General features: G+C 44.8%; 1 protein-coding gene across 1 annotated transcript in view; it reads left to right on the top strand.

The window, feature by feature from the left end:
• CERK1 (chitin elicitor receptor kinase 1) overlaps nucleotides 1-21,295 on the top strand; it is a 36,437-nt gene that overhangs the window by 14,346 nt on the left and 796 nt on the right. The window contains exons 2-9 of the mRNA XM_086510801.1: nucleotides 19,631-19,664; nucleotides 19,754-19,935; nucleotides 20,016-20,221; nucleotides 20,314-20,403; nucleotides 20,488-20,575; nucleotides 20,645-20,796; nucleotides 20,879-20,976; nucleotides 21,090-21,249. Of these exons, the coding sequence (XP_086366927.1) occupies nucleotides 19,631-19,664; nucleotides 19,754-19,935; nucleotides 20,016-20,221; nucleotides 20,314-20,403; nucleotides 20,488-20,575; nucleotides 20,645-20,796; nucleotides 20,879-20,976; nucleotides 21,090-21,249 (1,010 nt within the window). The remainder of the gene's footprint in view (nucleotides 1-19,630; nucleotides 19,665-19,753; nucleotides 19,936-20,015; nucleotides 20,222-20,313; nucleotides 20,404-20,487; nucleotides 20,576-20,644; nucleotides 20,797-20,878; nucleotides 20,977-21,089; nucleotides 21,250-21,295) is intronic.

The following is a 21,295-nucleotide window of genomic DNA, read 5'->3' as shown; positions in this document are numbered from 1 at the left end:
TTAGTTGTTTTTAGCCTCAGAAGCCATACATAAGGCTAATACAAAGCCTTTAGAAGCATGTAAGCGCAAAAGTCCCAATTTGTAGCATCAAAATTGCATGAAATTGAGCCACAGATGGTCATACATCGACAAAATTTGTCAAATGTGCATGGATTGCATCTATTTGCACTTTTCCCAATGTAATCGCACCATAAAAACACTTGCAAAAACCTGCGTAACTCTAAAATTTGCTTAAAACACCTGTTTTAGGGCTAGTTTTTCGGCAATTTCAGGGTTTTCGGGTAGCGGGGACTTAGCAAAAGTAGTCCCTTACCTTACTACATCATTTGCAAAACCTGTATTTTGTTGTCATAACCTGTAATTTCCTGTTTTTGACCTAATTTCAGCCTGTTTTAGGTCAATTTTGGTTGTCAGGAGCTCTCTAGTGTCTGGGGACGAGTCCTTTGGCGACGAAATTGCAAAATCTTGCGTGAAAGTTGGACCTTCTTGGTTGAAATTCAACGTTTGCAGGTTTGGGGGCAAACCCTAATCGAGCTCTGATACCAGTTGATGAGCGCACGGCGGTGTGTGCAAGTGAAAGAGCACGCGAGGAAGTGCAGAGAGGGGAGGCGAAGGCCATCAAGAGAGGAAGCGCTAGCAGAAGAGAGAGGACTCACGTTTTTGGGGAAAACTCAATAAGTGAGTTTTGGGTTTTCCCACTTTTATTATAAGTGACCTTTAAAAAATGTGTCCAGGTTCAATATGAACCTGGACAAAGTATAAAAATGTACAAAATGGGGTTATTTCTGCCTTTAACCCAACAACATACGCCTGCAAAAGAGCCAAAAGACAGAAACTTTCTTCAGTAGACACTTATTCTATGTACCATTGCGCTAGACTCCACCTATCCAACACGTTTACGAAGGCATCAGTCACTGATCAATCACATTTCTGTTGAGGGTCTCAGATACAAATCATGATCATTCTAACCATTTAGCAATCACATCCAGACCGCGCAAATCTTTTCACGGATGTCTTGATCTACTAAATCTTGTTACTATTAGATTCATATCGTTTCTTTTCACATTTCAATTAAGCAAACCATGCCCATGACCATCCCTACAAGATAGTACATCTACATAACCTGCAGTTCACAAAATCACACACTTAGTTCACTTTGAACACTTGTGTTTCAATCATTTCATCCAACCATCTCATTCCATCCAGAACTCTTGATGCACTTAGGTCATTGTGCAACCATCTCCTCCTTATGGAATTCTTGATGCACTCACAATAGTATCTAGTTATCTCATCGAGATAGACATCTTGGCGCATTAGAATCTCATTGCGTTGACTCATTCACTTAGCCATCACATCAAGATCTCGCTGATCTCTAGTAGATGTCTAGATGCACTAAGTTTAGATCATTCATCAGTCAAAATGCTACAGACATTCTATCTTTCTGTATATCTCTCTAACGATACACGCATGAAAGAGCACATTTCTTCAGTTCTATTGAAAATTTCCAATTCAATGTACATATATTGGTAAAGTCATCCCGAAAAATACTCTCAGCCCGTCAATATCTCTAAAATCTCAAAGAGAAATTTGTGACTTTATTCAATCCAGGCAATCTGTGACAAAGGAGTGGAATGGCTCCCCTCTTGTGCAGTGTACACCGCACCAGATTCTGTCAAAGGTGGCAGCAGAAGATGCAATGAAGACAAGAACTGGCTCGTGATCCAATGGTGGGTACCTCGACTCCGATCTAGAACACCTGCAATGTCAAACGTATGAAAAAGGCATACCTGTGGAGAAGAGAGATCACTGAGGTAGAAAGAGATAGGACAACTGAGAGAGAGAGAGAGAGAGAGAGAGAGAGAGAGAGAGAGAGAGAGAGAGAGAGAGAGAGAGAGAGAGAGAGATCTATCTGGGAAAGGCTCTCCATGCTGATAACAATCTGCTCATACAAGTGACCAAGGGTGGTCCTGCATAGTTTTGACATGCCCAATGGATAGACCATAGTTACCCGGAATGGGCAATTGGAACGAGGAACGGGGAATAGCACATGCATGAAATGCCATTCCCTGTTTCGGATACTCACGTCTGAAACACGGAACGGGAAATTGGGATGGGAACGGGGAACGGAGACCTGAAAATGGCCATACCCTGTAACTATGGGATAGACCCCCCGAGGTACACACAACTGCGATTGCCAACTGCTCCTGCACACGAGACCACTGACATGGTCTCTGCACCGAACTGCATCTCCTCCCGACAACAAGATGGATCTGGAGAGAGAGGAATCAAGTCTCAAGGCTGCCATCATATGGCTGCCCTCTAGAGGGAAAAGGAATCCTCTGCTCCCGTAGGCCTACATTGGTGATGCACTGCCTCTGCATGAGATCGTCCACTTGCGGGCAGCCCTGAGGAGAAAACGCAAGGAAGGAATGTCGGCTGCCCACTGCATGTCTGTGGTGCTGCCCCATTGATAGGGGAGAGAAACGCTAGGGCTGAATCCACCCTCTGCCCACTGCCCCTCCTAGGGCTGCCCCCTAGGGGCGCCATGTACTCCCTAGAGCCTGCACACACGCTGCATCCAAGGTGACCCTTGGTGCATATATATATGCACCAGCCAAATCTGCCAGCCCTGACCCTCCACGGCCTGACTTAAATCCCATAAATGGGGAATAAATAGGAGGAAGTGGCTACTGGTCACTAGGGCCCTGGGAAGTTACTAGACTGCAAGGGGGAAATGTACCCTATGGCACAAGGAGCCTACATGGCTATGGAACTGAACCAAAACCGGAGCTAAACATGACTAGACACAACCTGACATGAGAGACCTACCTCACACTAGCCGGGCACAACCACAAAACAGCCCTCACTCCCTAACACCTATCCCTGGGAGAAAATGGGAGAAACTGGGACCGACTGGATGAACCAAGAGAGATGCTTGAACTCTAACAAATTCAATGTGTTGATTCATCGGTAACTTTTGGCATATACATTGCTAATAATCCAAAAGCTTCAAGGTACAACTCTCTCTAAAGAGAATTTGCAATGTTCTCCTCCATCCACCACTTTGCATCGAGGGCCGAACGAAGTCTCGACACTCGGAACGGAACTCGGTTCTCAAAAAGCAACTTCCGGGAAGAGATCTCTTTGCAGAGAATCTATCTTCCAATCCTACACACAGAAGAGGTGTGTGCTTTGGCTCCTTGTAATCAGCCCACTTGTGATGTTTCAGGGCTGAAAACAAAGAAAAACAACTTATCGTGATGGAAACACTTGTTAGACTTACACCACTTTGCTGCTTCACAGGTCTAGGGCATACTCGTACAGCTAGTATGTCTCTGGGCTGGCCACCCATAGTCTAGGTTGTACATGGTCCGGTTGCCCGTGTTTGGGGCCGGCCACCCACTTTGTCCGGGCGCCCACATATATGGATTTCCATATATCATTTTTCTGTTGGGTCGTAAGGTTTTTTATCAAGCCTTGCCCTATCTCCCCTTGGGCGTCTATTTATAGGGCCAGGGGGGTACCCACTTCCATATCTCACAGAGATCACACATCTGATTGTATAGACAGGGTCTTCCGCTCATGGTAGTCATGGGGGCGCTGATCGCCCCCTCTTCACCATATCTTGCGTTTGTGGTCTCTCTCTCTCTCTCTCTCTCTCTCTCTCTCTCTCTCTCTCTCTCTCATAGTATATATCTTTGTTTTGTACTGTTGTTAGGTTATTTTCGTTACTCTGACTTTGTATCAGATCCACCACCTTGTAACTTGCTGGTCTCATAGGTCACTATGGCCTTTTGAAGACGTTAATATAACATTTCATTTCATTTCATTTCTCACACTTTCACACATGCGCACTCTCACATGGTATCAGCAGCTTCAGGCTCTCGATGTTCCAAGGTGCTTCACCCGCATCAGTTTCTCCTCCCAAGGGATCACATCAGCCAGCGTTTTTGGAAAACCAGACCTGCTAGCGTTTTTGCATCAACCAGGCCAGCGATGGAGTTTGGAGAACTTTCGTCACCGAGAAACCTTCCTCCACCTACGTTTTTGCAAATCAGGCTAGCGTTTTTGCTTCTGGGTTGCCAGCGCTACTATTCTCGGGCAGTTTCGTTGCCAGAAATGCCTCCTCTTCTACCTGCGTTTTCAGCCAGATCTGCGTTTTCAGGACAGCAGGGCAGCGTTTTTGCAACAAAGGGGGAGCGCTAGCCATACCCTACAGATCTTGCCTATCCCACACCGGCTTGGCATCTAGTGCCTTGCTGGTCCCAGATCCTCTCTGTTCTTGTCACATTTCAACCAGCAATACCTGCTGTTTCTCTGTTTTCAGCCCACTTGGGGTTGTGCCAGGGATTCACCACCCTGCCTTCACCCTTTGCACCGCTCCGGATCATGCCGAGAGCGTATGAGCACGCTGAAAATCACTGGACAGCAGCGTTTTCATCACCTTGCAGTTTTGTTTTGGGGTGGACAGCAGCCACATGGTTTGTGTTTTTCACAAAGGATGAAGTTACCTCCTACCAGGACACCATCCGGTGGTGGTCCGTGCGGTCTCTTAGTGGCTGCTGCAGTACGCAGTATCTTCGACAACGGCTTGATCATCTACGGGCGTACGATCCTTGGGAGATATATTCATTCCAGCCATCATTAGGCGGTTGTGCACTCTAGAGGGGGTGGTGACTTGTGGTTTGCTATGGACACACATATGCACTCATCAGAGAAGTTCACACGAGACATGGCCATGCTCATGGCGTATGGGATTCCGACATTCACATTCCCAGAGAAGACACTACCATCTTGGGTGGATAGACACTTACCACTTGACCTCGACACGTTAGATCACTTGCTTACACAGGAGCATCTACAGGAGAGGATCTTGGATCTCTTCTTGGACAGGTTCATTGCTTGGATCTACAAACTGGAGTGGGACTTCAGTGCTTTGGATTCTCTTGGAGAGTTTACCTGCGAGATGTGGGAGATCAGGCATCCCGCGACTACATTCGGAGTCACCCGGAGCTTGGCTTGGATGGTAGTGCAGTCGCTTTTCTACGCTCCTGATCATTTGGATTGCTACCTTCAGAGTTGCTTACACTCGCCCTCGGTAACCTTACAGCACACTTATCCCCCGACCTGGGCAGTAAGACACTACCACCTCATTCACATTGAGAGCCACACCAAATGCAGTTTGGTGGCGTTGTTGGCGCGGATTTTGTTTTGGTTGACAACGGAGGATTGGAGGCACGTGATACAGGCAAGATGGCACAGACAGATTGGTCTGGCCTTTCCTCTTCTCAGAGGATCTTCATAGTGTAGACTGCTCAGTCTAGCTTCCCTTCTTCATACAGGATGATTGCGGTGTAGACAGCTTGGTCTGACCACACCTCTTCTCAGAGGCTCTTCACAGCGCAGACTGTTGAGTTTGGCTTTCCCCTCATGTTGGATTACCCTACTTATTGACAAGACACCATCCGGTGGTGGTCCGTGCGGTCTCCTAGTGACTGCTGCAGCTTACGGTAGCTTCTACAATGCAGACTGTTTAGTCTGGCTTTCCTTGATTCGGAGGAGTTTACGACGCAGATTGCTATATCTGGCCTTCTTGGAGTTTTACAGAGCTTAGCCACCTGGCCACACTGGGTTATAGGTCCATGCATTGACAGGCTTCCGGTCATTCTCATGACGGTTCCTAGGCTTCTCCATTTTCTCCAGACGGTTTGACTACAGACACCACAGATCTTATTGGGTAGGACACTTGCAGGTCTATTGGCATTTCTTTTACGACAAGGAGTTGTTTTCACACTCAGTTCGGGACCTTCAAGCAGTATCTTCACCCTGTCAACAGAGTACAGCAGTTTGCTACACTGCTTGTGACGGCACTTTACTATGGAGATTTCTTGGCGGTCAAGACACCCCAGACTGCTGCTACACTTGCGGAGTTTTGTCCTTCAGTGGACATTGCAGCAGACATCTTCATTGCCTCACATCTTCGGCTTCACACGGTTTGTTCAGCATCAGGTGTTGAGAGGGGGTGTTAGACTTACACCACTCTGTTGCTTCACAAGTCTAGGGCATACTTGTACGGCTAGTATGTCTTCGGGCTGGCCACCCATAGCCTAGGTTGTACATGGTCCGGGCGCCCACTTTGTCCGGGCGCCCACATATATTTCCATATATCATTTTTTTGTTGGGTCGTGGGGTTTTTTATCAGGCCTTGCCCTACTTGTCCTTTTGCACGCTTGCCATTCTCTTCATTTGATTGTATAGAGAAGGTCTTTTGCTCATGGTAGTCATGGGAGGCTGATCGCCCCCTCTTCACCATATCTTGCGTTTGTGGTCTACTCTCTCTCTCTCTCTCTCTCTCTCTCTCCCCCCTCTCTTAGCTTTCGCACATGCCCACTCTCACAACACTCTCCGTAGGCACTCCTTTGCGATGGAACTCGCCTACTGGGTCTTGGCAACATCCTCCTGTACACTGGGGGCAGCCATGGGCATCACCAGTGACGTCTTCTTCACGGCTGAAATCTGTAGCAGCCTCCTCTTATCTCTAGGGCTCGCTTTTCTGTTTTCTGAGAGAGAGAGAGAGAGAGAGAGAGAGAGAGAGAGAGAGAGAGAGAGAGAGAGAGAGAGAGAGAGAGAGAGAGAGAGAGAGAGAGAGAGAGAGAGAGAGACAATGTTCTCCCGGCAAGAATAGGGCATATATATCATAGTAACAGGGAATGGCCGTTTTCAGGTCTCCGTTCCCCGTTCCCGTTCCGAATCCCCGTTCCGTGTTTCAAACGTGAGTACCTGTAACAAGGAATGGCATTTTGTTCAGCGTTCCCGTTCCGGTTTCCCGTTCTTGGTAACTATGATATATATATATATATATATATATATATATATATATATATATATATATATATATATATATATATATATATATATATATATATATATATATATATATATATATATATATATATATATATATATATATATATATATATATATATATATATATATATATATATATATATAGAGAGAGAGAGAGAGAGAGAGAGAGAGAGAGAGAGAGAGAGAGAGAGAGAGATTTTATTATCGTCCTCGGAGGTCAAATATGACCTATGAGACCAAAGTTACATGTGATATAGTATGTGTATGGTTGATGAATGACTCTCGATGCTCCAAAATTGTGGTGATGAGAGTCGCAATGGAGAGCCCAGACTGTGGCTGGGAGAGGAAAGTGTGTAGGTCTAAGTCATGGCTGAAAATGTGAGAGAAGCAAGCTCGAATGCGACCAAAAGTTGAGCACTCTAGTAGTGTGTGGTACTCAAGACTCTTGAACTTGCAGTGAGCATAATGTGCACAGTCGATTTGACTCTTCTCCATTGCCCCAACGCCCTGTCTCGCATCGAAGGGAATGGGAGCTAAGCCGAATGGTTGTGATAGTGCATATTGCCGACAAGGGGATAGGCTCAAGCATGTAAGTGTGAGTACGTTTTCCTCTTTCAACGAAGAACATGGTTTTGTAGTTGGGGGCAATATGGGTGGTGTAATGTATGAAGCGTGACCCACCGGATTTCTCCCAAGCCGTGATACATTGGCGTTGTAGAAAAGCTTCACACACTTGGAATCAATTGAAGCATCATGTAGCAAGTGTAATGCATCCCATGATCCATCTCCCAAACCACTTCTTTATGTCTTGCATCCATCCTGTGCTCAAGATCTTGCTTTTATGCGTCTTTTGAACTTTTTTTCTTTCTTCCCATGCAATTGTAGGAAGTGGATGTGAGGGGTTTGGACGCATGTTTATCATGTAATCCACAACCCTTTCCATGCCCATAACCTCAATTGGAAGAGATCCCGACTCAAGAAGTAGGAGCATATATGGTGTTTGTGTCTTAACTTGGAGAAAGTTTGTAAGAAAACGGTTTTGGACATTCTTAAACTCTTTCCAAGTAGACTTTGAGATGCTCCGGCCCCACAGTCCAATTCCATAAAGAAGAACCAGTGTCACCAATGCATCAAAAAGGTGCTTCTTGAGAACCCAACACTTGATGTTTCCCGCATTACACATGTTCTCAAATGCATAATATGCTCTCTTTCCCACTTCCAAACGACGCATAGCACATTCATGCCACTTGTGATTGGACGGAACCTCAAGGCCAAGGTACTTAAAGCTCTCAACAACTTTAAGTGTCTCATTGTTGTACACAATGCATGGCTTCTCCTTATGGTTGGCTTTCACAAGCATAACCTTTGTTTTGGATTCATTCACAATTAGCCCACTATGGAAGCAAAAGTTCTCAAGGACAACCATAAGCTTGTGTGCATCTTCTAGAGTGTGTGCTAGAAGCACTACATCTGCAAAATCATGATTAACGCATTGCAAATATTGACCTCTTCAATGCCTTCTTCTTGCATAAAGCCAAGTACCATTTGTTCCAATTGATCGATGCATAGACCAAAGAGAGTTGGTGACAACGGGCATCCTTGTTTAACCCCAATAGTGCTTACAGACATTTCTGAAATTCCTCTCTCCATGCGCAATTGATACATCACCTTCTCATAGAGTCGAGAAACCGTAAGCATAAACTCAGTTGGCACTTGGAGTTCTTCCATCCTTCTCCACAAATTGTCCCGTGGAATCATATCAAGGCTTTCTTAAAGTCCACAAAACAACAATACAATCGCTTGCCTTTCAACCGACTTTCCTCCATGAGAACACGAAGAGTGACAAGATGATCAATGGTGCTATGGCATCGACGAAAACCCGCTTGTCCTTTTGTAGGCTCGTCATTCTCATTAGCCCAATCACTCAATTTCATCTCCACTATGCACCCGAACAACTTTGTTATAAGAGACCCAGGCTTGTCATTCTCTTTAGCCCAATCACTCAATTTCATCTTCATTATGCACCCAAACAACTTTGCCATAAGAGACCCAATCATTATAATCCGGTACTGAAGAAAACTTTTTAACGTCTATGTGAGGCTGAAGATGGCCTATGAGACAAATCAGGTATACATGCGTGTTGCTTACGCAATCACAACCCAGGCGTCCTTGGATGCAGCCTCATGCAGAGATGCAATGCTAACATAGACCTCTTTATGGAAAAGCATCTGCTTTCCCGAAAAGCAACAAGCATCTGTATTTCCTCAAAGTTTCCTCCAAACTTGTCTTCATTCAAGTGCTTGCTTATTTCTTGTGCCCAATTCTAACCGAGTTCGGAATTTCCTCATGACTATGGAATATTCCCTTTTTGATGCTCTCGTCACCCACCATGTGATGCATCAGGAATACCCATCACCTAGTCCTTTCTCACTTACTTATGGTACAATCTCTTTCACGATGCTCTATGTCACCTGAAACCGGCCTGTTAATCCAAAAGGGCGGTAGACTTTACTTTAAACCTTGATTTAGCTTTCACCCATTTAATTTGTCGTCCACTTTACCTGTACTTTCAAGACACAACAAAGGGGAGAGGGATATAGGCTGCTAGATTGCACTTGTATGAGTAGACCGACACCAGATTGGCCCCTAACTTAGGCGCCCCTGTCGGTATTTCTTTATTGTTCAAAAGAGGGCATAAATGTTGTGGATCCCTACAAGCTGCCCTGCACACACTTGGCTGAATTTCAACTGTTCCGGCCCGATTTCGGCAGCATAACTGTACTAGGACCCTTCACATTCAGTATTCCCACGCATTGACTGACTTTCCCGACGCATACGGGCACTTTGCAAAACCTGGCGAGAATCTGCAGCACGCTGAATTCTCTGTTTTTAGCCCCGAAAATGCGCCAGATGATCTGTACAACGGTCCCCTCGCGTCCCTGAACTTCCTGGGGGTATTAGGGTCCGTTCAGGGCCAAAACCCTAAACCTGCAAAAATACACAGCAGGCTGTAATTTACTGTTTCGGGCTCCGTTTCGCGTGCTGGTCGCATCCGTAGCAAGTCGTACCTGTGCAAGAGGCTCTTGCCTCGGCAATCGCGCATGAACCCACACAACTGTACATTGGTCAAATGAAGAGCCCACTAGAGGGGCATAACGTACTGCCATAGGGGAGAGAGAGGGCAGTGCGTAGCGTGCAGGGCATCACTCCTGGCACCGCACTGTGCATAAGAGGGAAAGCAAGCACTCCATAGCTCTTAACCTGTGACAGGCTGAAAATGAGCCCTTCTCCTCTCTAAAATCAGCGCCCCCTTCTCTTGCATGAGGAAAGTGCACCAGAAGGTGCCACTTGGCACATTTATAAGCATTTTCCTGTTTCAGGGTTGCCGCCTAAAAATCTCCCAACCGGTTGCCCAGTTGACTTCACGGCAGAGTAAGAAAATGTTCCCCTTGGCATTCCCGAGGTAATGACGCAAACACATTTTCAGGTCCCAAAATAGCAGTTCCCTAAATTTTAGGAGATGCTGCCATTGTATCTTTCTAGGTCATCCGACCCTCTTTGTACACTGCAGCCACACCCAGAACTGAAATGTAGCGTCTGTAGCAAAGGATTCCACTTTGGCTAGTCAATGATCCCACTTGGCTAACCATAGTCCTTGTCCAACTTTAGTGCTCTCTTGCCCTCAGGCCTGGACTCCCTCTGGACAGTTCCACACTAGCTATGCAATGCAGGGCAGTTAGATTTCCCGAGGGGTGTTTCCAAAAAGTGAAAGTAAATAGATAATAAGAAAGAAATCAACAAAAAGGATAGATAGTAGTCACACGCTGGTGACATACCCCCCTCTTGAAATCTCAAACGTCCTCGTTTGCATCTATGTCGTACATGCTCACAGTCAACACTGATGTATTCAACACCTTTCGACACATGTACGACACATACATGCTCATTGTCAACCCTCGTGTATTCAACACCTTGTCGACACATGTATTGCCTGCGTGTGAACCCTGTCCCAATGACATAGTGGTAGCTTCGCACTCTGCCATTGCTTTGAGTCACTAACTTTCCAATGACAAAATGGTAGCTTCACATTTTGCCATTGTCTTTTAGTACGTGTTGGGCCCAGTAACACTTTCGAGCATACCCAAACCGACAGTTTAAGAATGCAGTTACATATGTATCCTTTAATAGAAGCAATTACTGTATCCTTGACAAACTGACAAGAAATACTCACTTCTATAGCACTAACCAAACTTTTGGACATTCCATAAGAGCAATTGCCAAACTGACAATCTGAACAGCTCTAACATTCATGTAACAGGTATTTCATTTGAGCTCACTTTAAATACCATGTGCATCATTTGTTTCAGAAGCCATTGTCACATTGACAATCCATGTAGCTTTGAAACTCAAGGGGTCAAGGTAGGTTGCAAACCGAAGGCTTCAAGGTAAAGTGATAACACAGTTGGTGACTCTGCAAGTTCACCTTCTTCCATCCACTTAGCATCCATTGGTGGATAGTTTCTGAACTTTACCAAGTAACGCCTAGCAACCTTGCCTTTCACTTTCCTTTCTTTGTGTGCCAAAATTTGTTCAGGGACCAAGATCTCGTCAAGTTCCTCGACTTCCGATTGATCTTCAGCTGGCATATCTTCTGGCACATCACCCACATAGGGTCTGAGAAGACTCACATGAAACGCATTGTGAATCTTCCAACTGTCAGGCAATTTCAGCCTATATGCAACATCACTGATTATGTCGCACACTTGAAAAGGCCCGTAGTAACGCATGCTGAGCTTTGGAAACAGTCTTTCCTTGCCCTTCATCTTCTTTAACCTTGCCTTTTCAAAGCGTAAAAGCACCCAATCACCAAGTGAATATACCACTTCACGACGGTGACGATCAGCTGCTTTCTTTTGCTTTGCCCGAGTCTCTCTAAGGCCACTTTGACCTTCTTGTACATTTCATCCATGTCCTGAACATACTTATCTGCTTCAAATATCTTGTCCTTTGTGTGCAGTATGGGAGGAACTTTCTTGCCACCTTCAACTATCTCAAAAGGTGCCTTGCCAGTTGATGAATGCACTGTATTATTGTATGCATACTCCACCAATGGCAAATACTGCTCCCACTTTCCTTTATGCTCTGACACATAACACTTCAGCAGATCTAGGACAGTAGAATTGGCCTCTTCTGAGTGCCCATCTGTTTGAGGATGAAATAACGAAGAGAATTTGAGCGTGGTGCCCATATTCTCAAACAAGCCTCTCCAGAACAAACTTGTCATGCGTGGATCACGGTCGCTAACAATCGAGTGTGGCATGCCATGATACTTGAAAATATTGCTCATAAACAAGCGTGCCATCTGATCTGGTTTTATCTTCTTCCTGACAGGAATAAAATGAGCCTGTTTGCTAAATCTGCAAATAATGGTCCAAATACCATCGTTTCCTGTCTGCGTTCTCGGAAGATCAAAGATAAAATCCATAGCAATACTTTCCCATGGTTTATCTGGAATAGGTAGTGGTTGCAATAACCCTGGTGCCTTTTGCCTGTCAAACTTGACCTTCTGGCAAATTAGGCATTCTCGCACAAAGGCATCCACGTCTCTTCTCAATGTAGGCCAGTAGAAGAATGTCTCAACCGCTTTAACTGTAGCATCAATACCACGATGCCCTGCATACGGTGGGACATGACTCTCTTCCATAACTTTGCGTCGCAATGGCTTTGTGACACACAATCTGCCATGCATCATCATGAACCCATCTTTGAGAAGATAGTGTTCATGACGTTGTCCATGCATTAGCTGCTCGAAGACCCTTGCAAAATCTTCATCATTTTCATATTGTTTCCTCATATCATAAAGTGCATGATGATAAGGAATCGACACAGCTGAAATTTGTGGCTTCCTTGACAAGGCATGAGCCACAACGTTCTTCTTGCCTTCCACATGCACAATCTGAAAATGGAACATGGACAAGATATTTGCCCATCGCATATGCTTCTCAGATAACTTTGTCTGTGTCAAGAAGTATCGCAAGGTCTGATGGTCCGTTTGGACAACGAAATCTGCACCTAGCAGGTAGTGTTTCCAACTTAAGAGCGCATGAATCACAGCCAGTAACTCTTTCTCATAGACCTGCATGGTAATCTTTGGCCCTTGCAAAATTCTGCTCTCATAGGCCACTACCCTGCCATCTTGCATTAGCACTGCACCAATGCTACTACCACAGGCATCACACTGGACCACAAATGACTTCCTAAGATCTGGCAACACAATGACGGGATCTGAAGTCATCTTTTCCTTTAAGAGATTAAAAGCTGAAATCTCTTTCTGTGTCCATCTAAAGGTGACTGTCTTCTTTTGAAGAGCATGTAAAGGTGAAGCAATCTCAGCGAAATTTCGGATAAACCTTTTGTAATAGGAGCATAGTCCCAAGAAACTTCGGACATCGTGCACCGTCTTCAAATTTGGCCATGACTTGATTACTTCAACTTTTGCAGGATTCATTCTGACACCATCCTTTGAGACAATGTGTCCCAGAAAATGAATCTCTTCCAGAAAAAACTCACTTTTCTTTGCATTGATGAGCAACCTATGACTGCGTAGCTCTTTGAACACAATGGCCAAGTGATGCCTATGCTCCTCTTCATTCTTTGAGTAGACTATCATGTCATCAAAGAATGTACCAACAAACTGCTGGTGTGGATGGAAAATTATGTCCATCATCCTATTGAACGTAGCAGGAGCATTTGTGAGACCAAAGGGCATCACTAAAAATTCGTAAAGGCCAAACGTCGTTCTAAAAGCAGTCTTGTGCACATCCTCTGATCTAATGCGGATCTGATGGTACCCACTCTTTAGATCTATCCTGCTAAACATAGCTGCTGCTTCTAATTTGTCCATAATATCATCAATTCTAGGTATAGGGAACCTATTCTTGATGGTATTCTTGTTCAGTGCACGGTAGTCTATGCACATACGCCATGAGCCATCCTTTTTTTGCACCAACACTGGAGAACAGAATGGAGATGAACTGGGCTGAACCAGCCCCTTTTCTAACAGCTCCTGTACTTGGCCCATTATCTCTTTCTGCTGAGCCACACTAACCCTGTACGGAGGCTTATTTGGTGGGCTACTGCCTGGCACCAAATCTATCGCATGGTCCTCGGGTCTCTCTGGCGGTAATTGAGACGGTAATGAATCGGAAAAACAGTCACTATACTGTTGTAAAAACATTGACCTTTCTTTATCTAGCACAGATAAATTTGATTCATCACAATCTGACACTTCACGTGCAAAAACCAAGTACGCAGAAAGATGCTTTTTCATTACAGAAGTAATAGCAGAAGCTGATACAGTGGGAATAGACTCTCCTTTAAGCTTTACATCCAGAATGTGAGTCTTTCCCCTGCTCTGTACAATGATCTTTTTGTTGTAGGCATCCATGATTCCCTGTACACGAAACAACCAAGGAATACCTAACAACACATCACATCCGTCCAGTGGCATGATGTAAAATTCTTCAGCATCTACATAGGACTCGATATGTAGACGCAACTTTCCGATGATGGGTGTCACAGCCTCTGTATGGCTAGGACATGCCAAACCTGCCTCTGCTGTATACCCCATCTCTTCAGGTCTGATTCCCAACTTTGAAGCCAATTCTGGGGAAATGAAGTTGGCTTTGGCACCTGGATCAAAGAAGATAAGCACTGTTTGATCCCTGACCTTTCCCCATGCTCTGCAAAGCTCACTTGCATCTGAATTTGGCTTGTCGCCCACCATATCTGGCACTAGACTAGCCATGGGCTTCTTTCCTTTCCTGTCCTCCTTGTCTTCAGAATCAGCTGGCCTTTTCTTTGTAGGACAATTGTAAGCAATGTGGCCAGGCTGCTCACAAATAAAGCATTTGTTCTCTGACCTCAGGACCTTCTTTTGCTCTTCAGACTTGCGAGGAAAACGTCTTTTCCATTTCTTCGCTGGTCCCTTTTTTGGTTCAGCCGAAGCTTTGCCTTTCCCTGCGTTGGCTGGCTCCTGAGTCACTTTAGGAACCTCCTTGGAAACATACTTCTTCGCTGAATTTTTCTTGGCTGATCCTTCCTTGACGCCAGTATTGAATTCACAATCTTCTCCCTTGAGCAAACCATTGCCAGTGTTTGCTACCTCGATGAGCTGCGTCAAAGTAGTGACTTTGGTCTTCGTGCAGTATTTTCTCAATCCTTTGGGTAGGCCACAACAGTATTTTTCAATCTGTTCTGTCAATGGCACAAACCTATAGGAAGTTACTGAAAGTAGAGCTTTCCAAAACTTCCGATTGTAGTCATCCAGATTCTTGCAAGTAGCAGCATTAAGCTGGTGCCATTCTGTCATGACATCTGCTTCAAAGTCATCAGATAACCATGCTGCTGCAAAAATCTGCTTGAAGTAAATCCATGTGGACGGAGCTTGCCCTTGAAGCAATAAAGTTGTCCACCATTGTCCCGCATCCCCTATCAAGAAAGTGGCTGCCTTGCGGACCTTTGAAGCCTCTGTAAAGTTTCCCCCTGCATAGGCCTTGTCAAAGTGCTGGAGGAACGAGAGAGCCTTCTTCCTGTCATCAAACCTTGTAAAGGTCGTGAATGACACACCTTTGCCACCTTCTTTGTACGGAGTTGGCCTCTCCAGCGGCGTTAAATTGTCATATGGAAGTGACTGAAACATGGGAACACTGTTAGGGTTCATTTGTGTTTCCTAACCGCAATTAAGTTGACCTGGAAACGCCATATTTGGCTGCTGATTTGTAATTCCAGCCATACCAAAATTTGCCTGTGGCATCCCAAATTGGCCTTGAGTGCTTTGAAACCTTGGTAGCATGCCCGTGACACCATACATGGGGTTAGGCATCATCGTTTGAGCACCCCCGAACACTGTTCCTGGCGTGTAAACCGATTTCCAAGTGCATGACCAGCCATGCTCTGGAATACCGATCCACCTCCAAAATAGCCAGGGTGTACTGAAGGTGGTGGGAAGACCTGTTGCATAGCCTGTAGGTTGCTTCCCTGCCCATTAGAACCAGCTATAGGCTGCTGAAAGGTGGCGGGCTGAACTGGTACAGCTTGAAAGACTGGCATCTCAGCCACCTGTTCTTGCACCTTAGGCACAGGTTGTGGAGACTGCATGTTCTCCGTCAAGTGTACAAGTGTTTCCATTGATTGTGCAGTATGAATCACCTGTGCTCGAGCCTTAACAGACTTTTGAATATGATCCAGTGACCCAACTTGCTGAGACGGAACAGGAGGTTGCAGAAAGGCTAAAAACCTCGGATTCTGCATTACTTGTGTGAACATAGCCACAGCAGTAGCCAACTGGGTCCTGAATATATCATCATCTGTCTGTGGTGGTCTTGAGGACTCGCCCACTTCATGTGTCTGTTGACCCTGTGAAGAGGAAACCTCTTCAGTCACATCATCTGGTTTGTCAGCCATAATTGCTATTTCCTGTGTCTGGTCTATGATCCCCTGTGTCTTCAAGCCTAAACTGACCAAGGCTCACTTCTATGGGAAAAAGTGATTTAATCCCGTCGATGGAACCATGAAACCGGCCTGTTCAATCCAAAAAGGGCGGTAGACTTTACTTTAAACCTTGATTTAGCTTTCACCCATTTAATTTGTCGTCCACTTTACCTGTACTTTCAAGACACAACAAAGGGGAGAGGGATACAGGCTGCTAGATTGCACCTGTATGAGTAGACCGACACCAGATTGGCCCCTAACTTAGGCGCCCCTTTCGGTATTTCTTTATTGTTCAAAAGAGGGAATAAACGCTATGGATCCCTACAAGCTGCCCCGCACACACTTGGCTGAATTTCAACTTTCCGGCCCGATTTCGGCAGCATAACTGTACTAGGACCCTTCACAGTCAGTATTCCCACGCATTGATTGACTTTCCCGACGCATACGGGCACTTTGCAAAACCTGGCGAGAATCTGCAGCACGCTGAATTCTCTGTTTTCAGCCCCAAAAATGTGCCAGATCACCTGTACAGCGGTCCCCTCGCGTCCCCGAACCTCCTGGGGGTATTAGGGTCCGTTTAGGGCCAAAACCCTAAACCTGCAAAAATACACAGCAGGCTATAATTTACTGTTTTGGGCTCCGTTTCGCGTGTTGGTCGCATCCGTAGCAAGTCCTCGAGCTCCCGCACCTGTAGGGCTACTTGCCCTTTGAATCGGACGAGATTTCTAGCGTGAAACCTTTCCGAATTCACCTGTACGTGCGGGGGATTAGCCGCTAGCTAATCCAGTACCTGTGCAAGAGGCTCTTGCCTCGGCAATCGCGCATGAACCCACACAACTGTACATTGGTCAAATGAAGAGCCCACTAAAGGGGCATAACATACTGCCATAGGGGAGAGAGAGGGCAGTGCGTAGCGTGCAAGGCATCACTCCTGGCTCCGCACTGTGCATAAGAGGGAAAGCAAGCACTCCATAGCTCTTAACCTATGACAGGCTGAAAATGAGCCCTTCTCCTCTCTAAAATCAGCGCCCCCTTCTCTTGCATGAGGAAAGTGCACCAGAAGGTGCCACTTGGCACATTTATAAGCATTTTCCCGTTTCGGGGTTGCCGCCTAAAAATCTCCCAACCGGTTGCCCAATTGACTTCACGGCAGAGTAAGAAAATGTTCCCCTTGTCATTCCCGAGGTAATGACGCAAACACATTTTCAGGTCCCAAAATAGCAGTTCCCTAAATTTTAGGAGATGCTGCCATTGTATCTTTCTAGGTCATCCGACCCTCTTTGTACACTGCAGCCACACCCAGAACTGAAATGTAGCCTCTGTAGCAAAGGATTCCACTTTGGCTAGTCAATGACCCCACTTGGCTAACCATAGTCCTTGTCCAACTTTAGTGCTCTCTTGCCCTCAGGCCTGGACTCCCTCTGGACAGTTCCACACTAGCTATGCAATGCAGGGCAGTTAGATTTCCCGAGGGGTGTTTCCAAAAAGTGAAAGTAAATAGATAATAAGAAAGAAATCAACAAAAAGGATAGATAGTAGTCACACGCTGGTGACATCACCCATCCTATGACGTATTAGAGATGTCCGTTCCTGGATGGTCAAATACTTCTTCCCGATGCTCCCTATCACCCTTCCAATGTGATGCATTAGAAGTACACGTTCTTGGTGGCCTTACAGATATCCCCGTGCACAGTGCTCCCGTCGACACTAGAAATATCTGTACTCGGTTTCTCAGGCGAGAAAATCCTCACTTATAATTCCAATAATTCATTCAGAATTATTTTTCCTGTGTCTCAAGCGAGAAAACCCTCTCGCTTATAAATCCAATAATCATTTAGAATTATATTCTTGTCAGATGAATCTAATTTAGCAACACAAATGAAAGCTCTTTTTGTGTAGATCACAATTTTAGCTTCAAAACATAAATCCAAGATGCTTCTGAAAACATATAAGCATTCATCCCACATATGTACAATGAGTAATCTTTCATAATCATTGATCGTGCCATCTTATTGATTGTAGGTGTAGTTTGTGGCGATTGAGCCGACACTCCAAGGCATCGATTCTTTGTGTGTGCTAGTATGACCGTGATATGCATGAGCTACATGTCACATGTGTCCTTTCAAGTTATTTTGGTGGAAGTGTGCATTATCAATGTTCTAAGCCATTGCGTGGATCCACCTTAACCTGTGACTACTCATCGGTGGCCATCCTCAGTGCACTATTCTACATATCTTGAATTTAAAGAGGAAAACAATTCTGAGACGAGAAATTATAAAGAACACTTAGAAAAGGATACAAGTACTATTTCAATTGAGTTGTGACAGTTGCCCCCAGATAGATATGCCCGACTTGCTCGAGTCTTCTAGGAAGCTTACCATGGAGGGAGACACATCATGCTGGTATGTGCAGATGACATCATGGTTTGAGCTTCATGGGTTCAACATAGACAAAATACCCCCCTTTCAATACTCTCTGGATGCATCCTCCCTCACCCTGACACATCAGGAGATTACTAGAGTCATTAGACAGGACCTCATCCAGCTGGACATGAGGGGGACATGGCTAGAGTCCTCACAGGTGCTAGAGACGAAGATGGCTTTCTACCGGGAACATTTTCTTCATACTACAGATGATGGTTTCATAGTACGACCCAACTACATGGGCAAACAGCTATCACACGGCTTGAGATGTGCCATTGATCAAATTCGCAGTGCCTCACACTACCTCAAGATAGAGATAGGCATGCGCTCCTACGGAGAGCAGCTTGGAGAGGTGCAGGCTTCAGCGAGCGTATTCCCACATCTATAGGATTAGGTCTTTGTGATGTCTTATCCTTGTTTGTTTAAAGCTGAAGTTTTAGTCAAGTAAGCGTCTTTAACTTATTTTTCTTATGCCTTTTTTAAAAGAATTCTTAAGTAAATAATGGTTTGTTTTTATCCAGTCTTGTTTGGTAACAAATTAAGTGATTGAGTTTTTCCTTTTGTCTTTTTCTTGTGTCCCTTGTATTTTTTTGAATGTTTTAGCCTCCTTTAAAATTTGTGAGTTTAGACTTTCCTGACCTTGTGGTTGTATGTGTATGGATTTCTCTCTCTCTTGCTATTGGTGAATCATATTCCTCTTTCATTCCTCTCTTAGTTTGTTTGCAAGGGTTGGGATTCCCCTCCTATTTTAGCTAGCAAGTTTGCAAGTCAGATTTTTTTTTTTTCTCTTCTGGATTTAGTGCTTATCTTGCATATTTACACTGAATTTGGTATTGATCTGTTTTCAGATGGAAATGGCACATTCCCACCTTTCAACAGCACGTGAGCATTTTCTCCCTTTTAAGACTTTATTTTTCCTGGTGCTATAATGTTATCAATTGGATAGTTGAATTGCCGGTGATTGATTGCAGCGGACTCGGAAACAAAAAGAGTAATTCTGGCGTGATTATAGGAGCATCGGTCAGTTCAGCCGTGCTCTTTTTGGCAGTCATAGCTGTTCTGTTTTATATCTGCAAATACCGTCAAAGAAAAAAGAGGGTTAGCACTGAGCTGGTAAAATATCAAACACCAGCAGCACCTCCAGCTTCAGCAGGTGAGTGTGCTAAGAAGTTTGTATTCAAACAAGCACGCAGTTAGCTATCTGATAACTTATCTTTTTTCTACTCCAAACAGAAGCAGGAAGACTCTTTTCAGAGGGAAGTGCGTATACGAATACGACTTTGGGAACAACATCTTCAGGTCTTTCATACTTTAGCCCAGATAAGTCTGTTGAGTTTTCTTACAGGGAGCTTTCTGAATGCACAAACAACTTTAGCATCGCTAACAAGATTGGCCAAGGAGGTTATGGCTCTGTCTATTATGGGCAAGTACATGGGCAGGTAGGTAAGTTTGTTCGAATTCAGTAAATTGGGAGTCCTTGTTTAGAGTTGTTTCTATATTGTGCAGCTAATCTTTGGTTTCCTTTGTACAGAAATTAGCGATTAAGATGATGAACATGCAGGCAACTAAAGAGTTTCTGGCTGAGCTGAAGGTGTTGACGCGTGTTCATCATACCAATCTGGTAAATATGACAGTGACTTCGTGTGTCATAATCTGTTACAATGTTGGCCAGAGTTCAATGTATATGATTTGATTTTTGTTGCAGGTCCGCCTTGTTGGCTTTTGCACACACGAATCTCTCTTTCTGGTTTATGAGTATGTAGAGAATGGAACTCTGAGTCAGCATTTGAAAGGTATTTTGCTTCTGCCATCGTTTCCACCACTAAATTCAGGCATCCAGGTTTCTGATTTTGGATAGTTAGGTAGTACGCCTTTGGCTTGGGAGGCTAGAATTCAGGTGGCCCTCGATGCTGCCAGAGGTTTGGAATACATACATGAGCATACCACACCAACCTATATTCACCGTGACATCAAGTCAAGCAACATTCTGCTGGACAACAATAATCGTGCTAAGGTTAGTAACATGTAGAGGAAACATTGCATTATAATAGTATGGACCTTTATTCTTATTGCAAAATTTCTCTCAATTGGCTTAGGTTGCTGACTTTGGACTGACCAAACTTACCGAATCTGGAACGGGTTCTAGTACAATCCCATCAAGACTAGTGGGGACATTTGGCTATATGGCTCCTGAGTAAGCACCTTGCAGGGCTGTGTGTGCGTGTGTGTTGCAGTTGTGCTGTGAAATTGTGTGGGGGGCAATTTTGCTGTGAAATTGCAGTTTTGACTAAAGGTCATCTTTTACAGGTACGCACGCTTTGGAGATATCTCAGCCAAATCTGATGTTTATTCCTTTGGTGTTGTGTTGTTTGAGATTATCTCTGCAAAAGATGCAATTGTACATAATCTTGATGGAACCTCAGTCTCCCAAGCTTCAAGAACAGGGTCTCATGGGCTTGTGACGTTGGTATGAGCACTCCCCTGTTTCTGATGAGAAAAATCTTTATCAAAAT

Source organism: Adiantum capillus-veneris, chromosome 4 (assembly GCF_014529385.1).
Source record: "Adiantum capillus-veneris isolate H3 chromosome 4, ASM1452938v2, whole genome shotgun sequence".
NCBI classification, from domain to species: domain Eukaryota; kingdom Viridiplantae; phylum Streptophyta; class Polypodiopsida; order Polypodiales; family Pteridaceae; genus Adiantum; species Adiantum capillus-veneris.
This window is presented reverse-complemented; position numbering and strand designations above follow the sequence as displayed.